The sequence below is a fragment of the Schistocerca nitens genome, chromosome 3, assembly GCF_023898315.1.
Source record: "Schistocerca nitens isolate TAMUIC-IGC-003100 chromosome 3, iqSchNite1.1, whole genome shotgun sequence".
In the NCBI taxonomy this organism is placed as follows: Eukaryota; Metazoa; Arthropoda; class Insecta; order Orthoptera; family Acrididae; genus Schistocerca; species Schistocerca nitens.
This window is the reverse complement of record NC_064616.1, coordinates 984126829-984154784: the sequence shown is the minus strand read 5'-3', so window position 1 is coordinate 984154784 and position 27956 is coordinate 984126829. Positions and strand designations below refer to the sequence as shown.

Genomic DNA, 27956 nt, shown 5'->3' with positions numbered 1-27956 from the left:
AGCTCAGACAACCTGCCCATTGATGATGATATCAATGAGATTACCTGACATTTAGCAACTGTCATTCATGTAGGATTTGCATCTGTGGTAGCCTCACCTTTGTAGATGGTCACCTCACTTCGTTTCATTTCCTGAAGTTGGCCACTACGTGAGCAGCTGCTACATCTATGCCAACAAGGAATGCCTACAGTGTGTTGGGGAGTGGCCTTATGCAAGGTATGGCAATAGGCATCACTCACAGCCTAACTATAATTGTCTGCAGTTAACTGGCATGAATATACCAGTTGTGCTGGCTGACACCTAGAAGCATGCTAGTTGTCAAAAACTTGCCTTCTTTCTCTACAGTGACATACAATGCGTCTAGGCCCCACAGCATCCACAGTGGAAACACACCAGTGTGTGATATCTGTCCTCCAAATGTCTGTTCTTCTATGGGGAATTATAACTGGCACAGGCGTTTGGTGTACTTGGGTTGTTCAGATGCTGGGTGGTCGTTTTTTGGCTGCAGCGTAAGTCCAAGTTGGCCAAGTCAATTCTTTCTGGCACATTCGGCTGGTAGGATTTTGGTGCTAAAGATCAAGACACCTCTTCTTTGACTTTCTCTATTACCTAATCACATATCAGGTTGACATTTGTGGTTGCTATCTCCTGCTTACTTGGTATGATAGTGTTGGTTGCCATAAAATGCTCTACCGTTTCTCTCAATACCTGGCATATGAGAGAGGCGAGGCTGTGGTCGTCTTCCACAACTGCCATAGGGACCACATTCAGGGCTGTCATATTTCTTTTGTCCAATTCTTTTCTGTCGCATTCCTTGATGTACTGGCATCACCTGATTTCCTCTACCATTGCAACATCCTTTATCAAAAGATCTTGACACATGTCCTGTGTGTCTCCTTTTAATAGGTGCAAATTTTTGTTGTCTTCCCTTTTTTTTAATTCACAATGTGGCATAGTGTCAAAACATTTTGTATGCAGTTTTGCCATTTTCCATGATGCTAGACCCTTTTCTTAGAATGTTCTTCCACTAAGTGGACTTAACTGAGTGTCAGAAAATGATTTCTTCAATTCGGCTTGGAATTTATACCAGCTATTCAGCATTTTTTTTGTTTTCTAATATTGCTTGGGTGTGCTGCGAAAGTAGAAGTGCACAGTTTCCAAACACTTCATGTCATCCCACAACTCAGCCAAACCCTTTCAGCCATTTTGTCTGGTCATGACGAGCAATCTCTGGAAAACACAGACAGATGCTCGAGTACAGCTTACTAACTGCTGGCTTGGAATTGATTGGTCTCCTGACTACGTGGATCATGAGAACAGCATACTGCTTATAATCAGGTGCCCATCTGTGTAGGTGAACACTTTTCTGTTGCCTTATTGGAGTCAGTGATGCACGTTTTGCTGTACCTAGTGTCTCCACCAAACAATGTCATGTCGTAAAGACACTCAGTCCAAATCCAAAATAAGGGTCACCAACGAAATAAAAAACTTAGCACTGAAAGCAAGTTTATGACAAGCATCAACAAATAGCCCAAACAGAACTGACCTCCTGGACAGAGAGTATCTATTTACAGAAGCATAGAATATTCCAGGATTCTGATATTTATACACGCATTTTATATTCGAGAATATACAAGTGTAAGACATTTCAAGAACCTTCCAGATATGACAAATACTGAATAACTGCCGATAGTCCAGTTTGAATTGGCGACGCACAGCATGCCAGCCAGTGACACTAACCACTACACCACACTGCACGCACCAAAGCTCATGGCAATATTCTTTACTGCGTAAAAATCTGGCACGTGATTATTTTACTCACCTTGAAGGTGTTACAATCACTAAGACATACAAGAATGTTACCTGTATAACTGACAAACTTATTCTGCAACTAATGGTATTTTTTATCAGTACTTATATTTCACACTTGCACACACAACATTATCCCTCACTGTTCAGTTGTATACCTAGTTTGACCATGCGTAAAAAGCAATATAGCACACAGCGTTTTTTTTAGGGCAGAAGAGATTTCAGCACAGTTAAAAGAATGAAAGAATCCAAGTGCCTAAAGTCCCATCAAGTGTTAGAGACAGTGAACATGCACGTCCTTGTAGGATTATCTTATCTGGAGAAGAACGTCATTCTGTAGTAATTTAACAAGTTAGATGTTATCTTCATGTGTAGTGGCCGCATTCTGTTGCACTGACAGAGTATAATGCAATGAGTTACATCTGTCATCACACAATTCATTTGTAATAGCTAATGGCTGTACACAAGATTCACGGTCAGATACATAACCCACCTCACTTTTGAATCCAGTCACACTGTTCATCGGCAACTGACTACTTGTGTCCATGTCTTTGCTTTTGTGGAAGAAGGGAGGTGGCATTGGAGGCTTGGGCCCAGAAGGTGTATGAGAACCGGATGCTGGCAGGTAACACCACCAGCCCATGCTAATATGTAAATGCACATTGCCAAAATCTTTTTATAAATGTCAAGCAGTTTAAACATACTACTGCATTTCCCGGATCAAGTGACATGGTCTGAGACAGGCGCCAGGAGGCTGGACTACAAAGCAAACGTGACCTTCAATGAGAAGCTCTATTATGATCAACTCTAATGTTTGCTTAGAGAAGTATATATTGTGACTGATGGCTTGTAATATTTTCTGACCTGTCAGTATTTTCCACATAGAATGATGGTCCAGTACAAGTATATACATGGCATGGTGCTGACCCCAAATATATCTGAGAGTCACCTTGCTGTCGCTGTTGACACCATGTCTGTGGCAGTTTGGGGTGGGTTTGTTGTGTTCCGATGGACTTGTGAAGAATCCCAGGGCAGATGGCCGACTATACCATCCAGTATACTAACAATCTAGGTTAGTGTATGGCAACTATATCCTGAGGGATTGATTTGTTCCCAGCAAGATTAGTCTGATACATGTCGATATGGTGCAGCAGAGGCTTTCAGATCAGAATGATATTTCTTAAATGGCCTCCTCTTGCACCCGTCCCACTTAAAATGTATTGGCACAGATGACATGGATCATGCAAGAAAACTGGCCTGACCTGTGCTATAGAACCTGTGATGACTTTTGGAAAGTCACCCTAACTGCCTGAGATGTGGTGGCAGAAAATGAGTGGTTTATTATTCACCTCGCAGACTTGCTTCCACACAGGATACAGATGCTCACTGAAGGGGAAGGCTTTGGAATAGGACATTAACTGGTAAAAAAATCACATGCTGTCTCCTTATTAAGGCAAAAAAAAAATCATATGAAGAACCACGAATTGTTTCACATTTTCCATTGACTAGAAAATTATCGCAACAAAACAAAAAAATAATTGTCAAAAGTGGGATTCAATCTGAATCTTGCAATTGTGCAGTTGTTTATCAGTATGTCAACCACACGAACTCCAAGTCACCATACTAAACTAAATGCTATGACATGTATTTATTGCTGCTGCTATGCTAGAGTCCACTCATGACCCCAAAGTGCCTTTTCAACATATGCATCCTAGGACCACAGTGGTGTTGTGAGCATAGTATCGCGCAGTGGGCGGCGACAGCGCTTCAGTGTCTTTTGCATTCTGTTGATGTTTTGTTTAGGTAACAATAAATTACACACATCAACAAGTTTCTTGTTTCCATAAGTACTTGTGCCCTTTCACCACGGCAGACGAAAGAGCGATATGATTATTTACGATGAATGCGTGGACATCTTGTCTTACGTTCTGGACGACTTTGCCAATTGGGAAGACATTGAAAAACGCAAAGCAGAATCTTGGTAAGATACTGAAATACATCCAAGAGGAATTAGGCAAACACTATAGTTGGCAACTGATTCGGATGAATCATATGAAGAAGACAGTACACAGTGGTCAGACTTTGATATGCCGAGGACCAATAATAAATCTGAAGGATCTCCAGGTCCAAACATATTTACCAAATATATACGGAGCATCAAGGATAGCGTAGAATTATAAATTGGGAATGATCTATTCGAATATATTAGTAACAAAACCAACAAGTACTATAGTCAAAATTGCAATAGAAGGAAACTGGATACAAAATATGTCAAATCTGTCGACATTACAGGACCAGAATTTAGAAAATGGTTTGGGCTTGCTATCCTCATGGGAACTGTAAAAAAAAGCAAGGATTGATGATTATTGGTCAACGAATCCGTTGACAGACACATCAATATTTCGCATAACTATGTCCTGCAACCAATTAAGACAAATATCATTTTTACATTGTCCCAACAACAACAGTAAACCGGGTAATGCCGACCGGCTTTTCAAAGTGCAATTCATAATTGCTTATTTTTCCAAAGAGTTTAAAGAAACATTTAATTTAAGTCATAACATCTCAACTGATGTGGCGTGGACGTTTTAATGTGATTCGAGTATGGGATACATTTCCTCAGTCAAGATATATTTCCTCATTCAAGATATATTTTGGCACTGGATGGCCTTTAGCAAAAACAATGATGGAATTATTGACACCTTCTTATGGAAAGTGGCATAACCTCTATTACATGGATAATTATTATAACAGTGTACAACTTGCAGAGAAGTTACTTGAAAAGAAAATTCGAGCTTGTGGAACGATACAGCAAAATAGAGGATTTCCAGAAATTTTAAAGCCCACAAAAGTCTGTGTGTCTGTAGCTTGTCATCAATGGAAAAGGTGACAAGCAGCCGGCGACAAGCCAAGTAATCCGAATTAGTGCTGCCGGCACCACAAGAATAAATTTATAAGGGACGAGCAGACGGCAAAGTGTTAATAAACCATTACCAAACAAGTACAGGTGTTCACATTATCTTGCCTATCCCTGTACATCAAGATGTATGAGGCAAAACGTGGGGAACAGCCCAGCATTTGCCCAACTGAGCACACAGAAAACTGCATAAAAATCACGTACAGGCCAGCCTGTGCACCAGACATGGTGACGAATACAACAGATAGATTCATTCTGAGCACGGCTCACCTTCCTGCCTCGCAAGCTGGCACATTGCACGTTATGTTATACGAGCACACTAACACACTCACATCACCAATCACTATCTGGAGAATATTTCACACTTCTCACATAAGATAAAAAAAGACCAAAGACCAAAAACTAAAAATGAGTCTGGAAATTACCCCATGGCTAGTTTAAATCTCAGGCATATATAGGGTATATCTACATCTATAGGTGTAAAATACAGGCAGCGAAAGGCTATTTACAATTTGTACAGAAACCACATGGCAGTTATAAGAGTCAAGGGGCATGAAAGGGAAGCAGTGGTTGGGAAGGGAGTGAGACAGGGTTGTAGCCTCTCCCCGATGTTATTCAATCTGTATATTGAGCAAGCAGTAAAGGAAACAAAAGAAAAATTTGGAGTAGGTATTAAAATTCCTTGAAGAAGAAATAAAAACTTTGAGGTTCGCCGACGACATTGTAATTCTGTCAGAGACCGCAAAGGACTTGGAAGAGCAGCTAAATGGAATGGACAGTGTCTTGAAAGGAGGATATAAGATGAACATCAACAAAAGCAAAATGAGGATAATGGAATGTAGTCGAATTAAGTCGGGTGATGCTGAGGGAATTACATTAGTAAAGGAGTTTTGCTATTTGGGGAGAAAAATAACTCATGATGGTCGAAGTAGAGAGAATATAAAATGTAGACTGGCAATGGGAAGGAAAGAGTTTCTGAAGAAGAGAAATTTGTTAACATCGAGTATAGATTTAAGTGTGAGGAAGTCATTTCTGAAAGTATTTGTATGGAGTGTAGCCATGTATGGAAGTGAAATGTGGACGATAAATAGTTTAGACAAGAAGAGAATAGAAGTTTTCGAAATGTGGTGCTACAGAAGAATGCTGAAGATTAGATGGGTAGATCACATAACTAATGAGGAGGTATTGAATTGAATTGGAGAGAAGAGAAATTTGTGGCACAACTTGACTAGGAGAAGGGATTGGTTGGTGGGGCATATTCTGAGGCATCAAGGGATCACCAATTTAGTATTTGAGGGCAGCGTGGAGGGTAAAAATCGTAGAGGGAGACCAAGAGATTAATACACCAAGCAGATTCAGAAGGATGTAGGTTGCAGTAGGTACTGGGAGATGAAGAAGCTTGCACAGGATAGAGTAGCATGGAGAGCGGCATCAAACCACCACAACAACATCTACATCTATAAGGTTAATTCAAATGAAACTTCGTCAGTGCGTCTAGCTTTGCCTTACATGTAAGGTGGCACCATGTAACTGCGGGTATGGTGGCACCATCTATTGGTAGAGAGAGACTGATGTGTGCGCATCGTCTGAAGTTGCATAGTGCCAGTGTGATTTCACGCCGAAGAGAAGGTGATCACACAAATTATCATCCGCTACTGAACATGCAGGCGAGTAAGCAGGAACAACAAAGAGATTCGATTTTTGGCGGCGGAGGGAATTGGAGGCCGTGAAATGCATCGACGGATGAAGGGTGTGCACGGTGAGTACAGTGTGAGTCGTTCAAGTGCTGTGGAATCGTGCAAACGATTCCTTGAGTGGTGCGAGTCACTGGAAGACGACGATCATCCTCGACAGGCTCATTGTATCATCACATTGGAAATGGTTGCGGGAGTGAATGCTTTAGTCTATGGCAACTGCAGAATCACAGTGGACAAGATCTATCAGTTACTGGGTATTAGAATGGGCACCACCCACACCATAGTTCATCAACATTTGAACTTTCGAAAAATCAATGCCCACTGCGTGTCCCACCAACTGACTGTCAAACAGCACAATACTCTAATGGTGCTGTCTGAGTCATCTGCAATGGTATCGTGAGGAGGAATATGGTTTTCTGTCACGTATTGTCACAGGTAAATAAATATGGTGTCACGATTTTGAACTGGAAAGCAAGCGTCAGAGCAAGCAGTGAAAACATGCGACTTCGTCACCTACAAAGAAATCAAAGACTGTGCACATCAGTTCTGGGAAGGTCACCTGTTGAGATCTGATATCCAAAAAGACGTCTGATATTTATCCAGACTTGGCATTGTGACGTATGGCACCCAATGGTAGACACCTACCTCTCCCAATACTCCTGTTTCCATTGTTTTATAAGCAAGCGAATGCAGGCATGGAGCCACTTAAAGGCCATTAGGTGCTCTAGTGAAGGGTGCTGCTTATTTAGCTGCAGAGCTTGCCAACACTCTGTAATTGCCTCAGCGACTTCTGGTGTGTGTGTGTGTGTGTGTGTGTGTGTGTGTGTGTGTTTCTTTCGCCAGGGGCACCCTAGAAAACGAGGGATCACGTTTTCCGCCACAGAAATTATTAAAAGAGAAGGGAAGGGACTAAACAGCTAGGTCATTGGTCCCTTGTTCCGAATAAAACAATGTCACAAGGGTGAGAATAAAACAAGCAACACTGACAACAAAAAAATGGAGAGAAAGGAAAAACCCCAAGAACGACGGAAGGGCAACAAACACTTAAATGTAAAAAAGGGGGAAGAAACCCAGAGAAACAGATAGAAGAGATTAAAACAACAAAACAGATTACCATGGCTGGCTGACCATACATTAAAACCACCTCCCTAGAAGCACTAGGGTGGAGGACACAGAGGGACAAAGCATATGCGCTAAAATTTAGATCAAATGTTAAAACCCATAGCTAAAACTAAATCAGCCGATGAGGCGTTGTCAGATAAAATTAGCAGCAATGAGTCAGGTACCTGAAAATTTCATCGCAGGACAGTCAAAGTGGGACAGTGCACCAGAATATAGGCCACTGTCAACCGAGTGCCGAATAGACACTAAAGCAAGGCTTCACGACGCAGGAGGTACTCGTGGGTCATCCAAACGTGGCCAATGCGGAGCCAGCAGGTAGCCACAGAGTCCCTGCGAGAGGCCCGCATGGAGGACTGCCACACATTCTTTGTCTCCTTAATAGCACACAGTTTGTTGTGCGTACTGAGACTATGTCATTCCGTCTCCCAAAGCCAAAAAACCTGGCGACGTAAAAACGAATGCAGGTCACTTATTGGAATGCCGATCTCCATAAGCAGTTTCCGTGTAGCCTGTTTGGTCACCCTGTCAGCAAGTTCGTTGCCTGGGATTCCGACATGTCCTCGGGTCCACACAAACACCACTCAAGGACCGGACCGTTCCAGGGCACAGAGGGACTCCTGGATGGTCGCTACCAGAGGATGACTAGAGTAGCACTGGTCGACAGCTTAAAGGCTGCTCCAGGAGGTTTTTTTTTTGTTTTTTTTGTTTTTTTTTTTTTTTTTTTTTTTTTTTGTTTTAGGGCGCAAAACTTCTATGGTCATTAGCGCCCAGCCCGTGACTTAGCAAATAGTAAAAAACCGAAATTGAAAACCAGCTGCAATGGGAACAAAGTCATAAAATTGGAGAAACTAAAAGCAGAAGGATTGCTTAAAAAGCCACTACAGAAAGGGGTTGGTTGTCCCCAAAAAAGGCTTCAAATGACTGACGTCATTTGACTGTCACTAATAAACTGGAGAACGCGGTCGGCTGAGCGCATGTCATCTGCTAAAATCGACGATAGATCAGGCGATAGCTGTAGACGGGAGCGTAACGGATTAAAATAGGGGCATTCAATTAAAAGGTGTCTTACCGTCCACAGCTGAGAGCAGTGGGGACAGAGTGGGGGAGGATTGCCGCTTAAAAGATGTCGATGGCTAAAAAGACAGTGCCCTATCCGGAGTCTAGCTAAAATTACCTCCTCCCGACGACGCGTTCGAGAGGAAGAGGTCCAAGCGCAAGGAAGGGCTTTCACTTCCCGCAATTTATTACAGGGAAGTGTTGACCAATGCGCGTGCCATAAATGAGCAACTTTGCGACATAAAACACTCCGGAGATCGGTGAAGGGAATCGACTGAATAGCTGGCCGAGGAAGAGAGACTGCAGCCTTGGCCGCTATATCGGCCACCTCATTCCCACAGATACCAGCGTGTCCCGGGAGCCAGAGGAACGCCACCGAGACGCCCCCCAAGTGGAGCAAGCGCAGACAGTCCTGAATCCGGTGGACCAGAGGGTGCACAGGGTAAAGAACTTTGAGACTGAGGAGAGAGCTGAGAGAATCTGAGCAGATTACGTACTGTATCTGCTGATGGCGGCGGATGTAGTGGACAGCCTGGAGAACAGCGTAAAGCTCCGCAGTATAAACCGAACACTGGTCGGGAAGCCGAAAGTGATTTGGGGTGTCGCCAACAATATAGGCACTCCCTACACCTAACGATGTTTTCGAGCCGTCGGTGTAAATAAATGTGGCGTCCGTCATTAGTGCACAGAGAGCAGCAAATGCCCGACGATAAACAAGTGTAGGGGTACCATCCTTGGGAAATCGACAAAGGTCACGGAGCAGGCAGATCCGGGGACGGAGCCAAGGCGGTGCTGTACCCCAAGTTGTCAAGAAGGTTTTAGGAAAGCGGAAGGAAAGAGAGTGGAGCAGTTGACGGAAGCGTACTCCCGGGGGTAGTAGGGAGGAGGAGCGGCCTGCATACCCTACATCAAAGGAGGCGTCGAAAAAAAGGTCATGGGCTGGATTAGCAGGCATGGAAGACAGATGGCTAGCATAACGACTCAGAAGGACTGCTCGCCGATTGGACAGCGGAGGTTCAGCAGTCTCAGCATAAAGGCTTTCCACAGGGCTAGTGTAAAAAGCTCCAGACACTAAACGTAATCCACGGTGGTGGATAGAGTCGAGACGCCGAAGAATAGACGGCCGAGCAGAGGAGTAGACTATGCTTCCATAATCCAATTTCAAGCGCACTAAGGCGCGATAGAGGCTGAGAAGGACCACTCTGTCCGCTCCCCAGGAGGTACCATTCAGGACACGGAGGGTGTTAAGGGATCGCAGACAGCAAGCCGAAAGATAGGAAACGTGGGAGGACCAGCACAGTTTTCTGTCAAACATAAGACCCAAGAATTTAGCGACGTCTGAAAACGGAAGGTTGACAGGACCTAGATGTAAGGAGGGCGGAAGAAACTCCTTACGTCGCCAAAAATTAACACAAACGGTCTTACTGGGTGAGAAGCGGAAACCGGTTTCGATGCTCCAAGAGTGGAGGCGATCGAGACATCCTTGAAGACGACGTTCAAGAAGGCTGGTCCGTTGAGAGCTGTAGTAGATCGCAAAATCGTCCACAAAGAGGGAGCCCGAGACATCAGGAAGGAGACAATCCATAATTGGATTTATGGCGATGGCAAACAGTACAACACTCAGCACGGAGCCCTGGGGTACCCCGTTTTCTTGGGAGAAAGTACGGGAGAGAGTAGTGTTCACCCGCACCCTAAATGTGCGCTCTGCCATAAATTCGCGAAGAAAAAGGGGCAGCCGGCCTCGAAAGCCCCAAGAGAACAGTGTGCGGAGGATGCCTGTCCTCCAACAGGTATCGTATGCTCTCTCCAGATCAAAAAATATTGCTACCGTTTGGCGTTTCCGGAGAAAATTGTTCATGATATAAGTGGAGAGAGCAACAAGATGGTCAACTGCAGAACGATGCTTTCGGAATCCGCATTGGGCTGGTGTTAAAAGACTGCGGGATTCCAGCCACCACGCTGGACGGTAATTCACCATACGCTCCAAAACCTTACAGACAGTACTCGTGAGAGAAATGGGGCGATAGCTAGAGGGGAGATGTTTGTCCTTTCCAGGTTTCGGGACGGGAACGACAATAGCTTCCCGCCATCGTCTGGGAAAGGTACTGTTGGTCCAAATTCGATTATAAAGGCGAAGGAGGTAACGCAGACTATGGGTTGATAAATGCAGCAACATTTGGACATGGATACCATCCGGTCCTGGGGCGGAGGAGCGAGAAGAAGAGAGGGCATGTTGGAGTTCCCGCATGGAGAAAACAGTATTGTAGCTTTCGTGATTTTGAGAGGAGAAAGCAAGATGTCGCACTTCCGCTGCACGTTTCTTCGGGAGAAACGCTGACGGGTAATTTGAAGAGCTCGAAATCTCAGCTAAGTGCTGACCCAATGAGTTAGAAATTGAGACGGGGTCCACTAAGGTATCATGCGCGACAGTGAGCCCAGAGACCGGGGAGAAACTAGGCGCGCCTGAGAACCGTCGAAGCCGACTCCAAACTTCCGAGGAGGGAGTGAAGGTGTTAAATGAGCTAATAAAGAATTTCCAGCTTGCCTTCTTGCTATCGCGGATGACGCGACGGCATCGCGCACGGAGCTGCTTATAGCGGATACAGTTGGCCAAAGTAGAATGGTGACGGAAAATGCGAAGAGCACGTCACCGCTCACGTATTGCGTCACGGCATGCCTCGTTCCACCAAGAAACTGGGGGGCGCCGGGGAAATTCGTAGGTGCGTGGTATTGAACGTTCCGCAGCTGTAAGAATAACGTCGGTAATATGTGTGACCTCATCGTCGACGCTGGGAAAGCGACGGTCATTGAATGTCGCTAGAGACGAAAAAAGTGTCCAATCGGCTTCGCCAAACTTCCAGCGCCGTGGGCGCATATATGGCAGTTGAGGCTGCAGTCTAAGGACACATGGAAAGTGGTCACTCGAGTGTGTATCATCAAGGGCGAACCATTCGAAGCGCCGAGCTAGCAGAACAGTACCGACCGCAAGGTCCAAATGAGATAAATTTGTCGTGGAGGCAGACAAAAATGTCGGGACCCCAGTGTTGAGGCAAACTAGATCCGCTTGGTGGAAGATGTCTAGCAATAGTGAGCCACGTGGACAAGGATGTGGAGATCCCCAAAGCGCGTGGTGGGCATTGAAGTCCCCAACCAGCAAATAGGGGGGTGGAAGCTGACCAAGAAGATGAAGGAGATCAGCTCGCGCCATTGGTGTGGACGATGGAATGTATACAGTACAAAGAGAGAACGTGTATCCAGAAAGGGAAAGACGGACGGCGACAGCTTGGAAGGAACTGTTTAAGGGGATTTGGCGATAATGGAGAGTATCATGGAGAAGAATCATGAGTCCTCCATGGGCTGGAGTGCCTTCAACAGAGGGGAGGTCATATCGGACGGACTGAAAATGAGGGAGAACAAAGCGGTCATGGGGACACAGCTTTGTTTCCTGCAGACAGAAGATGACCGGCGAGTAGGATCGTAAGAGGATCGACAATTCATCCCGATTGGCTTGAATGCCGCGGATATTCCAGTGGATAATGGACATAGGGTGAACAGAAAATGGAGGAATGTGACCAAGGGTGCCGTCAACTCAACGACTGCTCAGAGCTTGCGACCGACAGCATGGAATGGCATTCAGCCGAAGGCAGAAGATCCTGATCCATAGGTTGGTCAGGAGCAGCTCCTGCCACCAGCGATCGGCCGGTTGACCGGCCACCAGCAGTGCGCCTCAGCGACACAGAAGACGGCCGAGGGCGATTTCCACCAGGTGGTGCTGTAGATGGGGCACGCCTTGGCGGAGAAGGAGAGGAACTGGGTTTCTTTGTAGCCTTCTTGGAAGTATGATGTTTAGATGAAGGAGGAACCAATGGTTGGGAAGTTGCGGTACATAAAAACTCTTCACGAGTATGCTCTTTTTTCGAAGACTTGGCGTCTGACTTTTGGGCTCGAGATTTAGCAGAACCCGACGAAGGGTGAGCCAGAGAGTGGGCAGGCGAAAGTGGTGAGGTTGAACGTGCGATCTTTGCGCTGGCCGATCTGACGACCGTGGTACTAAAGGTGAGGTCGCAAGTCTGCGTGGCCGCCTCCTTTGTTGGCCGAGGGGAAGCAAGGACAGTGCTGTATTTTCCTGTCTGAGGCACAGTGGGCTGTCGACTGGCGAATAATTTTCGAGCAGCAAAGGTCGACACCTTTTCCTTCACTCTTATTTCCTGGATGAGTTTTTCGTCCTTAAAAACGGGGCAATCTCGAGAGGAAGCAGCGTGGTCACCCATACAGTTGATGCAGCGAGGGGATGGAGGTGGACAAGCACCCTCATGGGCATCCTTGCCACACGTAACACATTTGGCCGGATTGGAACAGGACTGGCTGGTGTGATTGAACCGCTGACATCGATAGCAACGCGTAGGGTTTGGGACGTAAGGGCGAACGGAAATTATCTCATAGCCTGCTTTGATTTTCGATGGGAGTTGAACTTTGTCAAATGTCAAGAAGACAGTGCGGGTTGGAATGATGTTCGTGTCAACCCTTTTCATAACTCTATGAACAGCCGTTACGCCCTGGTCAGACAGGTAGTGCTGAATTTCTTCGTCAGACAATCCATCGAGGGAGCGTGTATAAACGACTCCACGCGAGGAATTTAAGGTACATATATATACATAAATATATATAATTTAAGGTACATATATATACATAAATGACTTAGTTGACAACATCGGTAGCTCCGTGAGGCTATTTGCAGATGACACGGTTGTCTACAAGAAAGTAGCAACATCAGAAGACTCGTACGTACTCCAGGAAGACCTGCAGAGGATTAATGAATGGTGCGACAGCTGGCAGCTTTCCCTAAACGTAGATAAATGTGATATAATGCGCATACATAGGGGCAGAAATCCATTCCAGTACGATTATGCCATAGGTGGTAAATCATTGGAAGCGGTAACGACCGTAAAATACTTAGGAGTTACTATCCGGAGCGATCTGAAGTGGAATGATCACATAAAACAAATAGTGGGAAAAGCAGGCGCCAGGTTGAGATTCATAGGAAGAATTCTAAGAAAATGTGACTCATCGACGAAAGAAGTAGCTTACAAAACGCTTGTTCGTCCGATTCTTGAGTATTGCTCATCAGTATGGGACCCTTACCAGGTTGGATTAATAGAAGAGATAGACATGATCCAGCGAAAAGCAGCGCGATTCGTCATGGGGACATTTAGTCAGCGCGAGAGCGTTACGGAGATGCTGAACAAGCTCCAGTGGCGGACACTTCAAGAAAGGCGTTACGCAATACGGAGAGGTTTATTATCGAAATTACGAGAGAGCACATTCCGGGAAGAGATGGGCAACATATTACTACCGCCCACATATATCTCGCGTAATGATCACACCGAAAAGATCCGAGAAATTAGAGCAAATACGGAGACTTACAAGCAGTCGTTCTTCCCACGCACAATTCGTGAATGGAACAGGGAAGGGGGGATCAGATAGTGGTACAATAAGTACCCTCCGCCACACACCGTAAGGTGGCTCGCGGAGTATAGATGTAGATGTAGATGTAGGTGCGGTTCCACCTGGACAGGGAAGGTGTGGAGCAGAGAAGTACGCAGCAATTTTTGTGCCTGGAGGGCACTGTGTGTTTCTAACAACATGGTGCCATTCCGTAATCTGGAACAAGACTTTACAGGACCTGCAATTGCGTCGACACCTTTCTGAATAATGAAAGGGTTGACCGTGGAGAAGTCGTGACCTTCGTCAGACCGAGAAACAACAAGGAACTGTGGCAACGATGGAAGAACCGTCTGTGGCTGAGACTCAGTGAACTTACGTTTGTGAGCAGACATAGTGGAAGGTGAGGAAACCATTGCGGAAGAATCCCCCATGATTACCGGCATCTCCGATGGCGCGCTCCTCCCTTGTGGGAGCCCTCACTGAGGGCACACCCGCCTTAGGTGATTGTTCACACCTCAGGTCACACCTCCCGGCAAACGGACGGAGGGACCAATCGGCACTTTCGGGAGGTATCAGCTCGGGTAATCACCCCTCCCTGGGCCTGGCCGTTACCAGGGGGTACGTACGTGTCCTACCTGTCTACCAGGGGCGGGGAATTACGCGTTACCCCGTCACCAGCTACGCATGGAAGTGCGTGGGTCGGCCTTCAGACACGCACAGGGAGGAAAAAAGAGAAAGGGAAAGGAAAGAAGAGGGATCTCAAACGCCGCAGCGGAGAAAAGTGCAAAGAGAACAGGGAAGGAAAGGAGAAGGACAGAGGAAGGACGAAGACTTACAAGTGTAGAAAGCAAGGAATTTGGAACAGTTTCGAGCGTCCGTCTCCGGACGTAGGCACAAACCATACTCCCAGAGGGGGAGAAAGGGAAGGAAAGAGCCAGAGGTGGGGGGGGGGGGTGCGAAGATGGGGGGGGGGGGGGGGGGAAGGATGCGGAATGGGAAGGTATGCAGCCCGGAAAGGAAGGAGGGCCACATTAGCTCGGGGTCCCGTGCTCGCTACGCACGTGTCCACAACAGAGTTGTGGACCCCCTGGGGGTGCTCCAGGAGTGAGTACACATAAGGAGCAACTCCCCATGGCATGAAAGGATGTGCTCAAGAGCACGAGATATAGCCACCAGCAATGCAGTGAAAACACTGCAGCCATCGGGCAAGGAATGCTCTTGAATACGTCCTCCATGGATATACGCGAAGCCAACATGACCATGACCCATCAAGTTGTCAGTGTAAACCACTTCATGGCATCAGTACATGTCAAGAATCAAGATGAAATGACAGCGGAGAGCCGTGGGGTGAACCGAGTCCTTTGGTCCATGTGAAAGGTCCAGGCGAAGCCGCGGCTTAAGTGTACACCATGGAGGTGTACATGATTGAACCCCGAGTACAGGTGGTAAAAGCAAGGACTCCAGTTCAGATACACGGGATCAGACGCAAACTGCAATTGGAAGCCCTGACCTCGGCCGCCGATGTGGGAGGTGAACCACAGTAGGTGGGGAAAGGAGCTGGCAATTCGGATTCGCAGGAGAAGTACGAATGTGCGCAACGTAACTGGTAAGCAGTTATGCACGCAATGGAGGGACTCCGGCCTCCACAAGGACGCTTGTCACCAGACTCGTCCTAAAAGCTCCCATCACTAGTCTAACAACACAGTGTTGCACTGGGTCAAGTAAATGCAACTCTGAGGGCGCCGCTGAACCATAAACCCGAGTCCCACAGTCAAGGTGGGATTGAACAATTGCTCTGTAGAGCTGCAGCAGCGTATTCTATCTACACCCCAGTCGGTGTCGTTCTGGCAGCAGAGGGCACTGAGGAGCTCCCAGCACTTCCGATTAAGGTGATGAAAGTGAGAAGCCAGGTCACTTGGGCGACGAAAACCAGTCCTAAAAATCTATACGTCTCCACTACAGCGAGGGGATCATCAGTAAGGTAAGGTTATGGTTCCGGATGAACGATACAATGCTGACAGAAGAGCGTAGCACATGACTTTGCGGCCGAAAAACTGAAAGTCGTGGGCTAGAGCCCATGACTGCGCCTCGTGGATGGCTCCCTGTAGGCGCCGCTCAGCAACACCAGCACTGGTGGAGCAGTACGAAATGCAGAAGTCGTCTGCAGTCTGCATACAGAGAGGGTGAGACTGATGGCCCTACAGCTGCTGCTAGACCGTTAATGGCCACTAAGAATACACACACTTAATACAGAGCCCTGCAGGACCCCATTCTCCTGGATATGGGGGAGGGGGGGGGGACTATGGGAGGCACCAACTTGGACATGGAAAAAATGAAATGACAGGAAATTCTAGATTTAAAAAAAAAATCAGGAGTGGGAGTCTGATACCCCACTCGTATAATGTGCCAAGGATATGATGGTGTCATACGCTTTTCGTAAATCAAAAAAGATTGCAACCGGGTGTCAACTTCTGGAAAAAGCTGTTCAGATGGCAGAATCGAATGATACAAGATTATCAGTGGTAGAGCGACCCTGGCGGAAGCCGTCCTGACATGGAGCCGGCAGGCCACACAACTCCAGGCCCCAACCCCACCGTTCCAGCAGCTTGCAAAGAACATTGGTGAAGTTGATGGGCTGATAGCTATCCACATCAAGCGGGTTTTTGTAGGTTCGAGCACTAGTATGATGGTGCTCTTCTGCCAGCATGATGGAAAGACACCATCACACCAGATCTGGTTGAAGATCATGAGGAGATGTTGCTTGCAGTCAGACAAGAGATGCTTAATCATCTGACTGTGGACCTGATCTGGCCCATGTGCTGTCAGGGCAATGTGCACGCGCACAGAGGAACTCCCACTCTGTAAATGGGGCATTATACGGTTCACTGTGGTATGTAGTGAGCGAGGGGACTTCCTCTTCCATCCGCCATTTGAGAGTGCGAAAGGCTGGGGGTAATTCTCTGATGCAGAGGCACGAGCACAGTGTTCAGGAAAGTGCTTGTCAATCGTGTTTGCGCCGGTAGATAACACGCCACTGATGTTAATGCCAGGGACACCTGTTGGGATCTGGAACCCAAAAACTCATTTTATCTTTGTCCAGACTTGGTGCCGCTGTAGAGCTCACCGACGCTCCTTAATTGCTTCAGCGACTTCCGGCGACCACGTAGGGCCTTCCTTTCGCTGGGGGCACCCTAAAGAGCGAGGGATCGTGTTTTCTGCCACAGAAACAATTGTTGTAGTCACCTGTCAACCATCACATTGATGTTCCCATGCGGGAGACATTCAACAGTGACAGTAGAGGTGAAAGTTTCCCAGTCTGCCTTGTTTCAAGGCCATCTGGACAAGTGTCCGTGGGCCTAACGCTGGGGCAGTGACAGGAAGATGAGGAAGTGGTCATCCACACAGGTCGTCATGTGCTCTCCAGAGGTTAGATGAGAGAAGTTCTTGGCTGCAGATTGATAAATCAATGGCCAAGTAACTACCATGAGCCACACTGAAAAATGTGGCGGCCCCAGAATTTAAGAGGCAGAGGTCGAATTGGGACAGTAAATTTTCGACATCGCTGCCAGGGCCAGTAAGCATGGTGCTACCCCACAAGGGGCTATGGGCATTAAAATCTCCCAGAAGTAGGAAAGGTTTAGGGAGGTGACCAATCAGTGCAGCCAATATGTTAAGCGGTACCACACCATCTGGAGGGGGATATACGTTGCTTAAAGTTATTTCCTGCGTTGTCCGTACCCTGACAGACACAGCTTCAAGAGGAGTTTGAAGGGGAACATGTTCACTATACACCAGTATCAGGACATAAATCGCAAACTCCACGTGACATCATTATATTCACTACGGTTCTACATCTACATCCATACTCCGCAAGCCACCTGACGGTGTGTGGCAGAGGGTACCCTGAGTACCTCTATCGGTTCTCCCTTCTATTCCAGTCTCGTATTGTTCGTGGAAAGAAGGATTGTCGGTATGCTTCTGTGTGGGCTCTAATCTCTCTGATTTTATCCTCATGGTCTCTTCGCGAGATATACGTAGGAGGGAGCAATATACTGCTTGACTCTTCAGTGAAGGTATGTTCTCGAAACTTCAACAAAAGCCCATACCGAGCTACTGAGCGTCTCTCCTGCAGAGTCTTACACTGGAGTTTATCTATCATCTCAGTAACGCTTTTGCGATTACTAAATGATCCTGTAACAAAGCGCGCTGCTCTCCGTTAGATCTTCTCTATCTCTTCTACCAACCCTATCTGGTACGGATCCCACACTGCTGAGCAGTATTCAAGCAGTGAGCGAACAAGCGTACTGTAACCTACTTCCTTTGTTTTCGGATTGCATTTCCTTAGGATTCTTCCAATGAATCTCAGTCTGGCATCTGCTTTACCGACGATCAACTTTATATGATCATTCCATTTTAAATCACTCCTAATGCCTACTCCCAGATAATTTATGGAATTAACTGCTTCCAGTTGCTGATCTGCTATATTGTAGCTAAATGATAAGGGATCTATCTTTCTATGTATTCGCAGCACATTACACTTGCCTACATTGAGATTGAATTGCCATTCCCTGCACCATGCGTCAATTCACTGCAGAACCTCCTGCATTTCAGTACAATTTTCCATTGTTACAACCTCTCGATACACCACAGCATCATTTGCAAAAAGCCTCAGTGAACTTCAGATGTCAACCACAAGGTCATTTATGTATATTGTGAATAGCAACGGTCCTATGACACCCCCCTGCGGCACACCTGAAATCACTCTTACTTCGGAAGACTTCTCTCCATTGAGAATGACATGCTGCGTTCTGTTATCTAGGAACTCTTCAATCCAATCACACAATTGGTCTGATAGTCCATATGCTCTTACTTTGTTCATTAAACGACTGTGGGGAACCGTATCGAATGCCTTGCGGAAGTCAAAAAACACGGCATCTACCTGTGACCCCGTGTCTATGGCCCTCTGAGTCTCGTGGACGAATAGCACAAGCTGGGTTTCACAGGACCGTCTTTTTCGAAACCCATGCTGATTCCTACAGAGTAGATTTCTAGTCTCCAGAAAAGTCATTATACTCTAACATAATACGGTTCTTGTAATATACCCTGTAGCCACAAAGAGCAGGGGTCTGCCTACCCAGGAACCAGGTTTCCTGGAGTGCAATGCAGAAAGCAGGCGTAAAGCTCAACAGTTGCCATAGCTCAGCCAGGTGGTGGAAAAAAAGCCCCAATTCCACCGGAGGATCACGTGATCTTGAGATTGGGAAGGCATGAAACAATGAGGCAGTCTACGCCTCAGGTCACCTGCTGCCACCAACTTATTTCATAAATGGGATTATATCCATTGTGGCTAAGTGTCTGGCGAGATCTATGTCCTTAGCGGACGCCAGAATTTTCAACTCATCCTCAGACGCAGAGCTTGTAGGCAACGGTGGTGTGGGTGCCACTGCAATTTCCTTGGTCTTAGGGGTCTTCTTTCTGGATTTCTCTCGCTGACCCTTGAGTTTCTCTGGCTGGGAGGGCTTCACTAATTCAGTCTCCGGGACAGAGAATGATTGTGAAGCCCTACGACCAGAGCTTTTGGGCACTTCAGGCACTGGCAGGCATCATCTTTCCCATGAGCAAGAACCTGGGACGCAGGTGACCAAAGGGACCCCTTCCTAGCGAGAAGAGCCCAAGACGACTTATACTTCTCTGGATGAGAAGTGGGGACTGGTGCCCCTGATAGTTGGAGGGACAGTTCTCCCGAGGTAAGTGGAGCGGGAGCAACAGGGAGGGAAGTGCCCCCCACCATGAAGGGGGCAGGTGTAGACTTCCGGCTCAGAGCCGACTGGAACTCACGGAACTGGTGGGGCTAGAACTGTTCTCGTAAAAGTGGCGTAAGAGGTGGTCATAGCCACAGGATGTAGGCACTCAAATTTCCTATTGGCCTCAGTGTAGGTCAGCCAGTCCAGGGTCTTGCATTCCATTATTTTCCTTTCTCGCTGTAAAATCCTGTAGCCTGGTGAGCAAGGGGAATGATGCTCTCCGCAGTAGACCCGGATTGGAGGCAGGGCACATTGAGTATTGGGATGGGATGGACGTCCACAATCTCAACATGTCATGCAGGACGTACAGCAGGAAGACATATTACCGAACTTCCAGCACTTAAAGCACCACAGTGGAAGAGGAATATATGGCTTGACACCACAGCAGTAGACCATCACTTTGACCTTCTCAGGTAATGTATCACCCTCGAAGACCAAGATGAAGGCACCGGTGGCAACATGATTATCCCTCGGACCCCGACAGACAAGATGAACTCCTTGTCGCTGTTAGTTGGAAATGAACACCTCGCCGCTCTAAATTCGTGTGCAGCTCGTCGTCAGACCGCAAAAGCAGGTCCCTGTTGAATATAATACCCTGGACCATATTTAAGCTCTTATGATGCATAATGGTAACGGAAACATCCCCCAGCTTGTAACAAGCGAGTAATGCCTGTGACTGGGCAGAGGATGCTGTTTTTATCAAGACTGATCCTGACCGCATTTTGGACAAGCCCTCCACCTCCCCAAACTTGCCCTCTAAATGCTCTACAAAAAACAGACTTCATCGAGACAAAGGAATACCCATCAGTTCTCGTACATATGAGGTACCGGGGTGAATAAGGTTCGCTGCCATCCTTAGCCTGGCGTGCCTCCCATGGTGTGGGCAGGGAGGGAAACGATTTAGGATCATATTTCCTTGCACTGTACTGATACTTGGAACACTTAGAGACTGCTGACATTTTATCACCTACAAGTGATGACGTGGTATGCTTCATCACGCATGATCCGCCCTGATGCCACTCACTCTGACCTGGGGCCCTCCCCATGGGCACCACCCAGCCGCAGCAAAGGCCACCTGGCAGGATGGCCATTGCCGGGCGTCCCGATGCCCTCGATGACAGGCATCTACTCCTTGGCATACGTGGGGAGTTAATGGTGCAGGCATCAGCAGAGCGATCCCTGTGTAGTAAGGGGTGCAACAACCAATACTGTACATGGCGGACCCACCACAATGGACTGGCTACCGTGCTGGATATGAGGCACAAAGAATTCCATGGTCACCATCGGCGCAGAAAACGACACAACATAGTGGATGGAGGAAAACGCACCCAGAAAGGTGTCCTCGTTCAAGAGATGGAGCATGAGTGGGACTGCAATACCATGACGAGAAATTGGGCTCAAGATCTCTATGCACGATGGATATGATGCACCATGTAAGGCACCCTTTCTCAATTGGCTCGCTCTTCGGGAAAATTTTGAAAAATGGAGGTCAAACCCTACAGGGGACCATCACATAAAGGCCAAAAGGTGTGAGATTCCTTTAGTCACCTCTTACAACAGGCAGGAATACCTCGGGCCTATTCTAAATCCCGGGCCTGCAGGAGAGTGACCACAAGGGCCCACTGCTTGTGGAGTTTCTGAAACTGAGAACAACCATCAAGGCCTAGCCTTGTCAAACCCTTTTACAGAACCTTAGATGAGTCAGCAAATCGAAACTCCGAGGCATGTTGTCCAATAGCGGTATCTTCCTGCATGATAATGCCTGCCAACATACAGCCAATGTGGCGAAGACGACATTGCAGCAGTTTTGGTGGGAAACTGCTGGAACATCCACCGTACAGTCCCGATCTTTCACCGTGTGACTCGTGTTTGGACCTCTAAAAAAAGCTATCTGCGGACATCGATTCACTGTGGATGAAGTTTGTGACTGGGTCCAGCCCTGGATACGGCAGCAGCCTACCAGCTGCTTCAAGGATGGAATTGACTGGCTAGGGTCACAACAGGATAAATGTACCAACAGTTTTGGTGACTAATTTTTAGTACGTGTACTGTGTATAACTACATCTTAGAGTTAATACAATAGTTAACATTACTTTACACTAGTGAGGGGATTTCATTTGAATGCCCCTTATACACACATACTCCACAAGCCACCATGTGGTGCACAGTGGAATTACTTCCTTTCCTGTTCCACTTGCAAATAAAGCAAGAGAAAATGACTGTCCACGTGTCTCCCTATGAGCCTTAATTTCCATTACCTTGTGGTCCCTAAGCAAAATGTGCACTGGTTACAGTAGAATCGTTTGGTGGCCAGAGTCAAATTCTCTTTATCTAAATTTTTCTCAATATTGTTCCTTGAAAAGAACATCATCTCTGTAGGGATTTCCATTTGAATTCCGAAAGTATCTCCGTAATACTTGCATGTTTACCAAACCTAAACCCAGCAGCCCACCTATATATTTCTTCTGTGTCTTCCCTTAATCCACTGGTTCCCAACATAGGGAAATTACCCCTGAGGGTGATATGTAATTTTCTGTGGGATAAAAACATAAGGGCTCATATGTGTTTCAGTCATGGAACTAACTTATTTTTAAAAGAACGTAACTATTACACTATTTGTAAGACTGCAATACAGATTAGATAAGTTACAAATAATTACATATATTTTCAAATCCTAGCATGACACGTAACACAATGTGTTGGAGGTTACAGCCAGTGAAACGAATGCATAATCACCATTGTTCTCTCTTTGTCCACCTACTACACGTGTACTTTGTATACGTTATTATTATTATTATTATTACCACCATTACTAGTGGCAGTGGCCAGACACAAAGCTTTGGCAGCCTAATCTTCCAATTTCTGTCTATTCAGATATAGGGAGTCCAGTAATCAGGTGATTTAAAAACAATTAGCTTAAGTGTACTGCACACATTTTAACTTCGTAGATTGTTGGGCCTGGTGTTCTAGCGGTTAAGCATGTGCCGGAAACCGAGAGCCTACAGGACTGAATTCCAGTAATATCATAGATTTTTCAGTCTGTGTCTTAACCTACCAATCAACAATATGAGTAGCCACCAGAAACGATATGTAGTTCAAATTCCACTTTAATTTTGCAGGTTGCTTATCCCCAGTTGGGTAACTGGGTAGGTACGGGACACACAAATCCTTGGAAATACGGATGTGTCCGATCCCGCCCATCTGCTTTGACCCATGACGTCACAAATATGGTGGAAACGAACATAAACCACGATTCCAATATGGCGCATATGAAGTCGGGACGTACACATTATGAGGACGAAAATACGTCGAAAAACAAACACACACGCACTTTCCACAAAAAGCCTAATGACACTAACGGGACAAGCGCGGGAAATGGGGTGTTTTTGGGTGGGGGCAAACTAATTTTAAACAAATTTAGACACCCACCCCCATACAAAACCACACAAAACGACAAAAAAACCGACATCACAAAACTCCCCAAATATCATCTGGAATCGGACACTTCCCTTGACCTATATAGCTCAACAGCAGCTGCCGATCCCATAAATTAGGATCAAACACTTCCCTTGGCCTATATGGCTCAAAAACATCTCCCAATACCAATATCAACATACACAGCCACACACTGGGATCGAACACTTCCCTTGACCTGCGCACTTAATTTTATCAGTCATATCCATTCCTGAACAAAAACAACGACCAATTAATTTTACTAAATTTACCACACGACGTAGAGCAAACACTAAATTAACCTTCACACAAAATCGTTAACTCACTTAAACGAATTCCACTACAAACAATTCTGGATAATGAGCAAAAGCAAACTGAGCCCATTACACCACACAACCGAAAACCCTGAACATACCACCAGAGAGCACAACAAACCACAACACGACACCATCTACAAATACGCCACACTCACAAACCAAACTCCGCGCCGTCATGACGTCACACATGACAACACCCTTACGTCACGGGTCAAAGCCGACGCGTGGGATCGGACACTTCTGTTAAAGTGACATGCCATTGGAAGACTTGTACCAGACCACTGAGACATATAGAATTATTATATTAAATGGGGGTGCAAGGTGAGGGTGAAGCATGTGTCACTAGGGAGAAGAGTGGTGCAGAGGCAGCCTGTTTTGCAACACGTGTCTATCCTCAGTGGGGTAGTTAGCTTTCTTTTCTGAGGAGTTGTAAACAGTACTGGCAATGCACTGTAAATTTCTTTATTTTATAGGAAAAAATGTTTTTAGAAATAAGCAGTACCAAATGTCTGATTCATTAGTTAGTGGTTATGTAAAAACACCCACAAAAATTTATAAATATAATTTATCTTTTTGTCAAGTTTAATTAGGCACTAATGTTGATAATAGTGGGGGGAGTAGACTGGGGAGGGGGAGGGGGGGGAGGAGTGAGTCCGGGCTAGCTACTTTTGGATTGCACTCCAGGGTAATGGTCTCTAAAAGGTCAGGAACCGCTGCTTTAATTCAAGCTTATGGGGATCCCAAACACTCAAACAGTACTAAGGGATAGGTCACACTAGTCTACTTAACAGATGGCACACATTTTCCTAAAATTCTCCAAACAAACTGAAGTCGACCGTTCCCCTTCCCCACTACAATCCTTACAGGCTTGTTCCATATCATACCTCATTGCAATCTTACGCCTGAATACTTAATGTGTCTGGGTCATACAGCACATTATTATATTGTATCAAAAAATTATTGGATTATTTTTACTTCTTACCTGCATTTGTCTACATTTAAATCTAGCTGCCATTCATCACACCAACTAGAAATTTTGTTTAAGTAATTTTCAGACAGATGTTGCATGAATTATTTAATGGACTATTACGAGTACCAATTAGATTAATTGCAAAACAAAATGTATACATCCAAACCACTAAAGTGAGGGATTTATTAAACAATTGCAATTAAAAGATATGGACATTTAAAACAGAAATAGTATTTCATAACTATGATTTACTGTTTCTAAACATTAATGGGCTGTGATAACTTTTCAACATTAGAGTTTTCACATCAGGAATGAGTTTACCATGAAAGGCATCAACAGATATTGTCTTGATTGGTTCAAAAAACAAGAATGATTTTGCAACTACTTCCACTTTTTCTTTCAATGGCAACCAAAATCTACCCTCCCTATGCACTTTAAAAACCTCATTTCGAATTCCAGCAGTTCTTTCTTTAGTTCTTGATGGATTTAGACAAACTGATTTTTTCAAAACAGTAAATACATATTGGGCCATCTTTTACATCAAGTCACTCCATTTTGTCATTTTGTTTTTTGTCATTATGAATTGACCATTTGTAATACTTCTCCTAGCTGGAAGGACTTCAGGATTCTTCACTGTCGAATCAAGGTCTGTAAAGTTTATGAACCAGTCTACCACCAGTGTCAATGGAGGAGAAGAAGAAGAAGAAGAAGAAGAAGAAGAAGAAAGAAAAAGAGTGTGATGTGTTCAATTAAATTTTTTCGATGTCTTTTACTTCTTTTGTAAGTTTAACTCCTCAGTTTCCCAAATATTTCAGTGAGTTTGACAGTTCCACAACACCTCCCAGAATAACTGCCTTCCAGCTGTGCCACTCCCTTGTCCTTTGAGATGAGAAAATAAGTCCTCCTCCAGCCGATATTTCATGGCAACACTTCTCATGCTTACCATGGGATTTGCATTCATTTCTGTTGTCACCCTTAGTAATAGTCCTCCGAGTTGGGTTTACCTTTCAATTTTTTTTTAACTGACTTATTGTTTCAAATATCAAATTTATGTTTTACGGCCACTCACAATACTTGTCTCACAATTACACAAAGTGTGTGTAAACTCATCATTTTCAAAATTCCCTTGTCTGCCACACTGATATCGAGAAATATTCGTTCTTCTTTGAAGAGTGTTTGATGAAGGCTAATAATTCTGCAGGAAAATTAGCTGTTGTTCGTGTCACAATACAATGGAACATTAAATGTCAAGATGACAATGTCAAGGTAAATACATTCCATTTTCTACTCAAATGCCGTCGTAGAAATAGCAGGAATACAATTCAGAATACATACAAACCGAACGATGATATGTCTACCAAAAAAACCAGACGATATTTGACAAACTCAGATTCACGTGGGAGTGGTGAGGCTGTCTGAAGCACAAAATTTATCTATCTGAAAATTACCCCCAAAAAACTGTTTTTGTTTCCTTCAGACGTACATCATTTTCAAACACACACTGGTACTGGATATTTCGCTCACAACTACGATCAGCAGAGTGGCCCCACAACCATGAAACTACAACCACCTTCACCTGAAATAGGGTGGAATCTGATAGCATGTACAAATTTCATAAATGGGGAAATACGGAAGCGTCCGATCCCGCCCGTCTGCTTTGACCCATGATGTCACAAATATGGCGGAAACAAAAACAAACACACACACTTTCCAAAAGAAGCCTAATGACACTAACTGGACATGCGCGGGAAATGGGATGTTTTGCGTGGGGAGGGGGGGGGGGCAACTAAATATAAACAAATTTAGACGCCTTGCGTAGCTACAACGTGTAAGTGAAGACAGCCATGCATGAATACCCACCCACCTCCCAAGGGGTCGTAACCCCTGCAACCCATAAAAGATAGAGATGCTTCAGTAGCTGACTAGTGTTTTTTGTCTTTTTAAAAAAAAAATCTCACGGGATAGAACGAACAGATCAGAAAGATAAATATAATAAACTAAAACAGAAATTGGAGGAAACAGATAATTAAAATAAGTAATAAGTGTTTTTAAATTAAAAAAAAATCTCACTAGATAGAACGAACAGATCAGAAAAGTAAATAAAATAAGATAAAACAGAACTGGAGACAGCCACACTCAAACCAAACTCCGCGCCGTCATGACGTCACACACAACACCCTTACGTCACGGGTCAAAGCCGACGCGTGGGATCGGACGCTTCTGTCGACTGTAAGGTCTACACGTCGTGGGCAATCGCAGGGCTCAAAAAGTTTTTGTAAGTCAAACATCACGTACGAACTGAGGACCACACTGTTTGCAACGGGTTGGTCTCAGTTCACCATCGCTGCACGGGAGAGGGTATTACGCTGACAGTTACGAACAATCGTCTAGGTATAATAAACCTGTAACCAATTTAACTTACGTGAAAGTATCTATGTACCAATGTTGAACCCATTCGTGGCTGTAACGAACAATTTTTTGGATGATGCAACAAAAGCATTTTGAAGTGAAAAAGAACGCACTCTGTCGGAAACTATAACACGCATCACGCACATAAACAGCTTCTAGATCTCTTACAAACAGAGAGATATGTTCGTGATGCATATTTCTGGTTTTCGTATGTGTCTGCATCTGTTGTTTGGCTAAATTATTGTCACTTACAGTAGATTAATTATACATCACTCACCTATCAGTGGACCTCCTCCATCTGCTGGGAGCATAGCGGCATTGCCACCAATGCCTATTCCCGCAAGAAGCTTCAACAACACTTCTTGCGGGACTTTACATCCTCATCCCTTCAGTTCTGAAAAATCAGTTAGTTTAAAATCCAACCGTAGTCCGTGATCTTCCGGTTTGAAACGAGTTTTATCTGTTCCGCCAGCCGCTTCCATCATTAAACAAACTACCAAATCACACCTTCGAACTACAATAACTTAATTTTTGCGCTTCAGCACACTAACTTTCAAAAGAGGTTAGCTTAAAAAATTCGAATCGCCTCCTTCGAACACTTCCACACTTACGTTGCAAAGCAGTTCCACAAAAACCTGAAGAACAAAGATTCTATAGCATATAAGTCGTTATAGAACCTTTGGCGAGACATTCCATTCATAGGCGTTGAAGCGACGTCTAGCTTTTGTAAAAATGTCGAAGATATATGAAAAAATATATTGCGTCAATATTTTTAAACTCACAAGGCAAGGTCTTGTATAAACGTATTCGATACGTTTTTGAGGCTCGTACATACCCAACCTGTCTGCGCTGATATCTCTACGAAAAATTGCGCATGCAATAAATCGCTGCAAATGCTTTGTGTTCACCTAATGCCAGTTTCAGTATAACTGCTCGCCCGCCACCAGTCCAGAAAAG

General features: G+C 45.4%; 1 protein-coding gene across 1 annotated transcript in view; it reads right to left on the bottom strand.

Annotated features, from left to right (window-relative positions):
* The window catches only part of LOC126249049 (selenide, water dikinase 1-like), a 164276-nt gene extending 136635 nt beyond the window's left edge, over positions 1-27641 (bottom strand). The window contains exon 1 of the mRNA XM_049950677.1: positions 27277-27641. Within this exon, the coding sequence (XP_049806634.1) occupies positions 27277-27310 (34 nt within the window). The 5' untranslated portion in view covers positions 27311-27641. The remainder of the gene's footprint in view (positions 1-27276) is intronic.
* Positions 27642-27956: the final 315 nt, after the last annotated feature.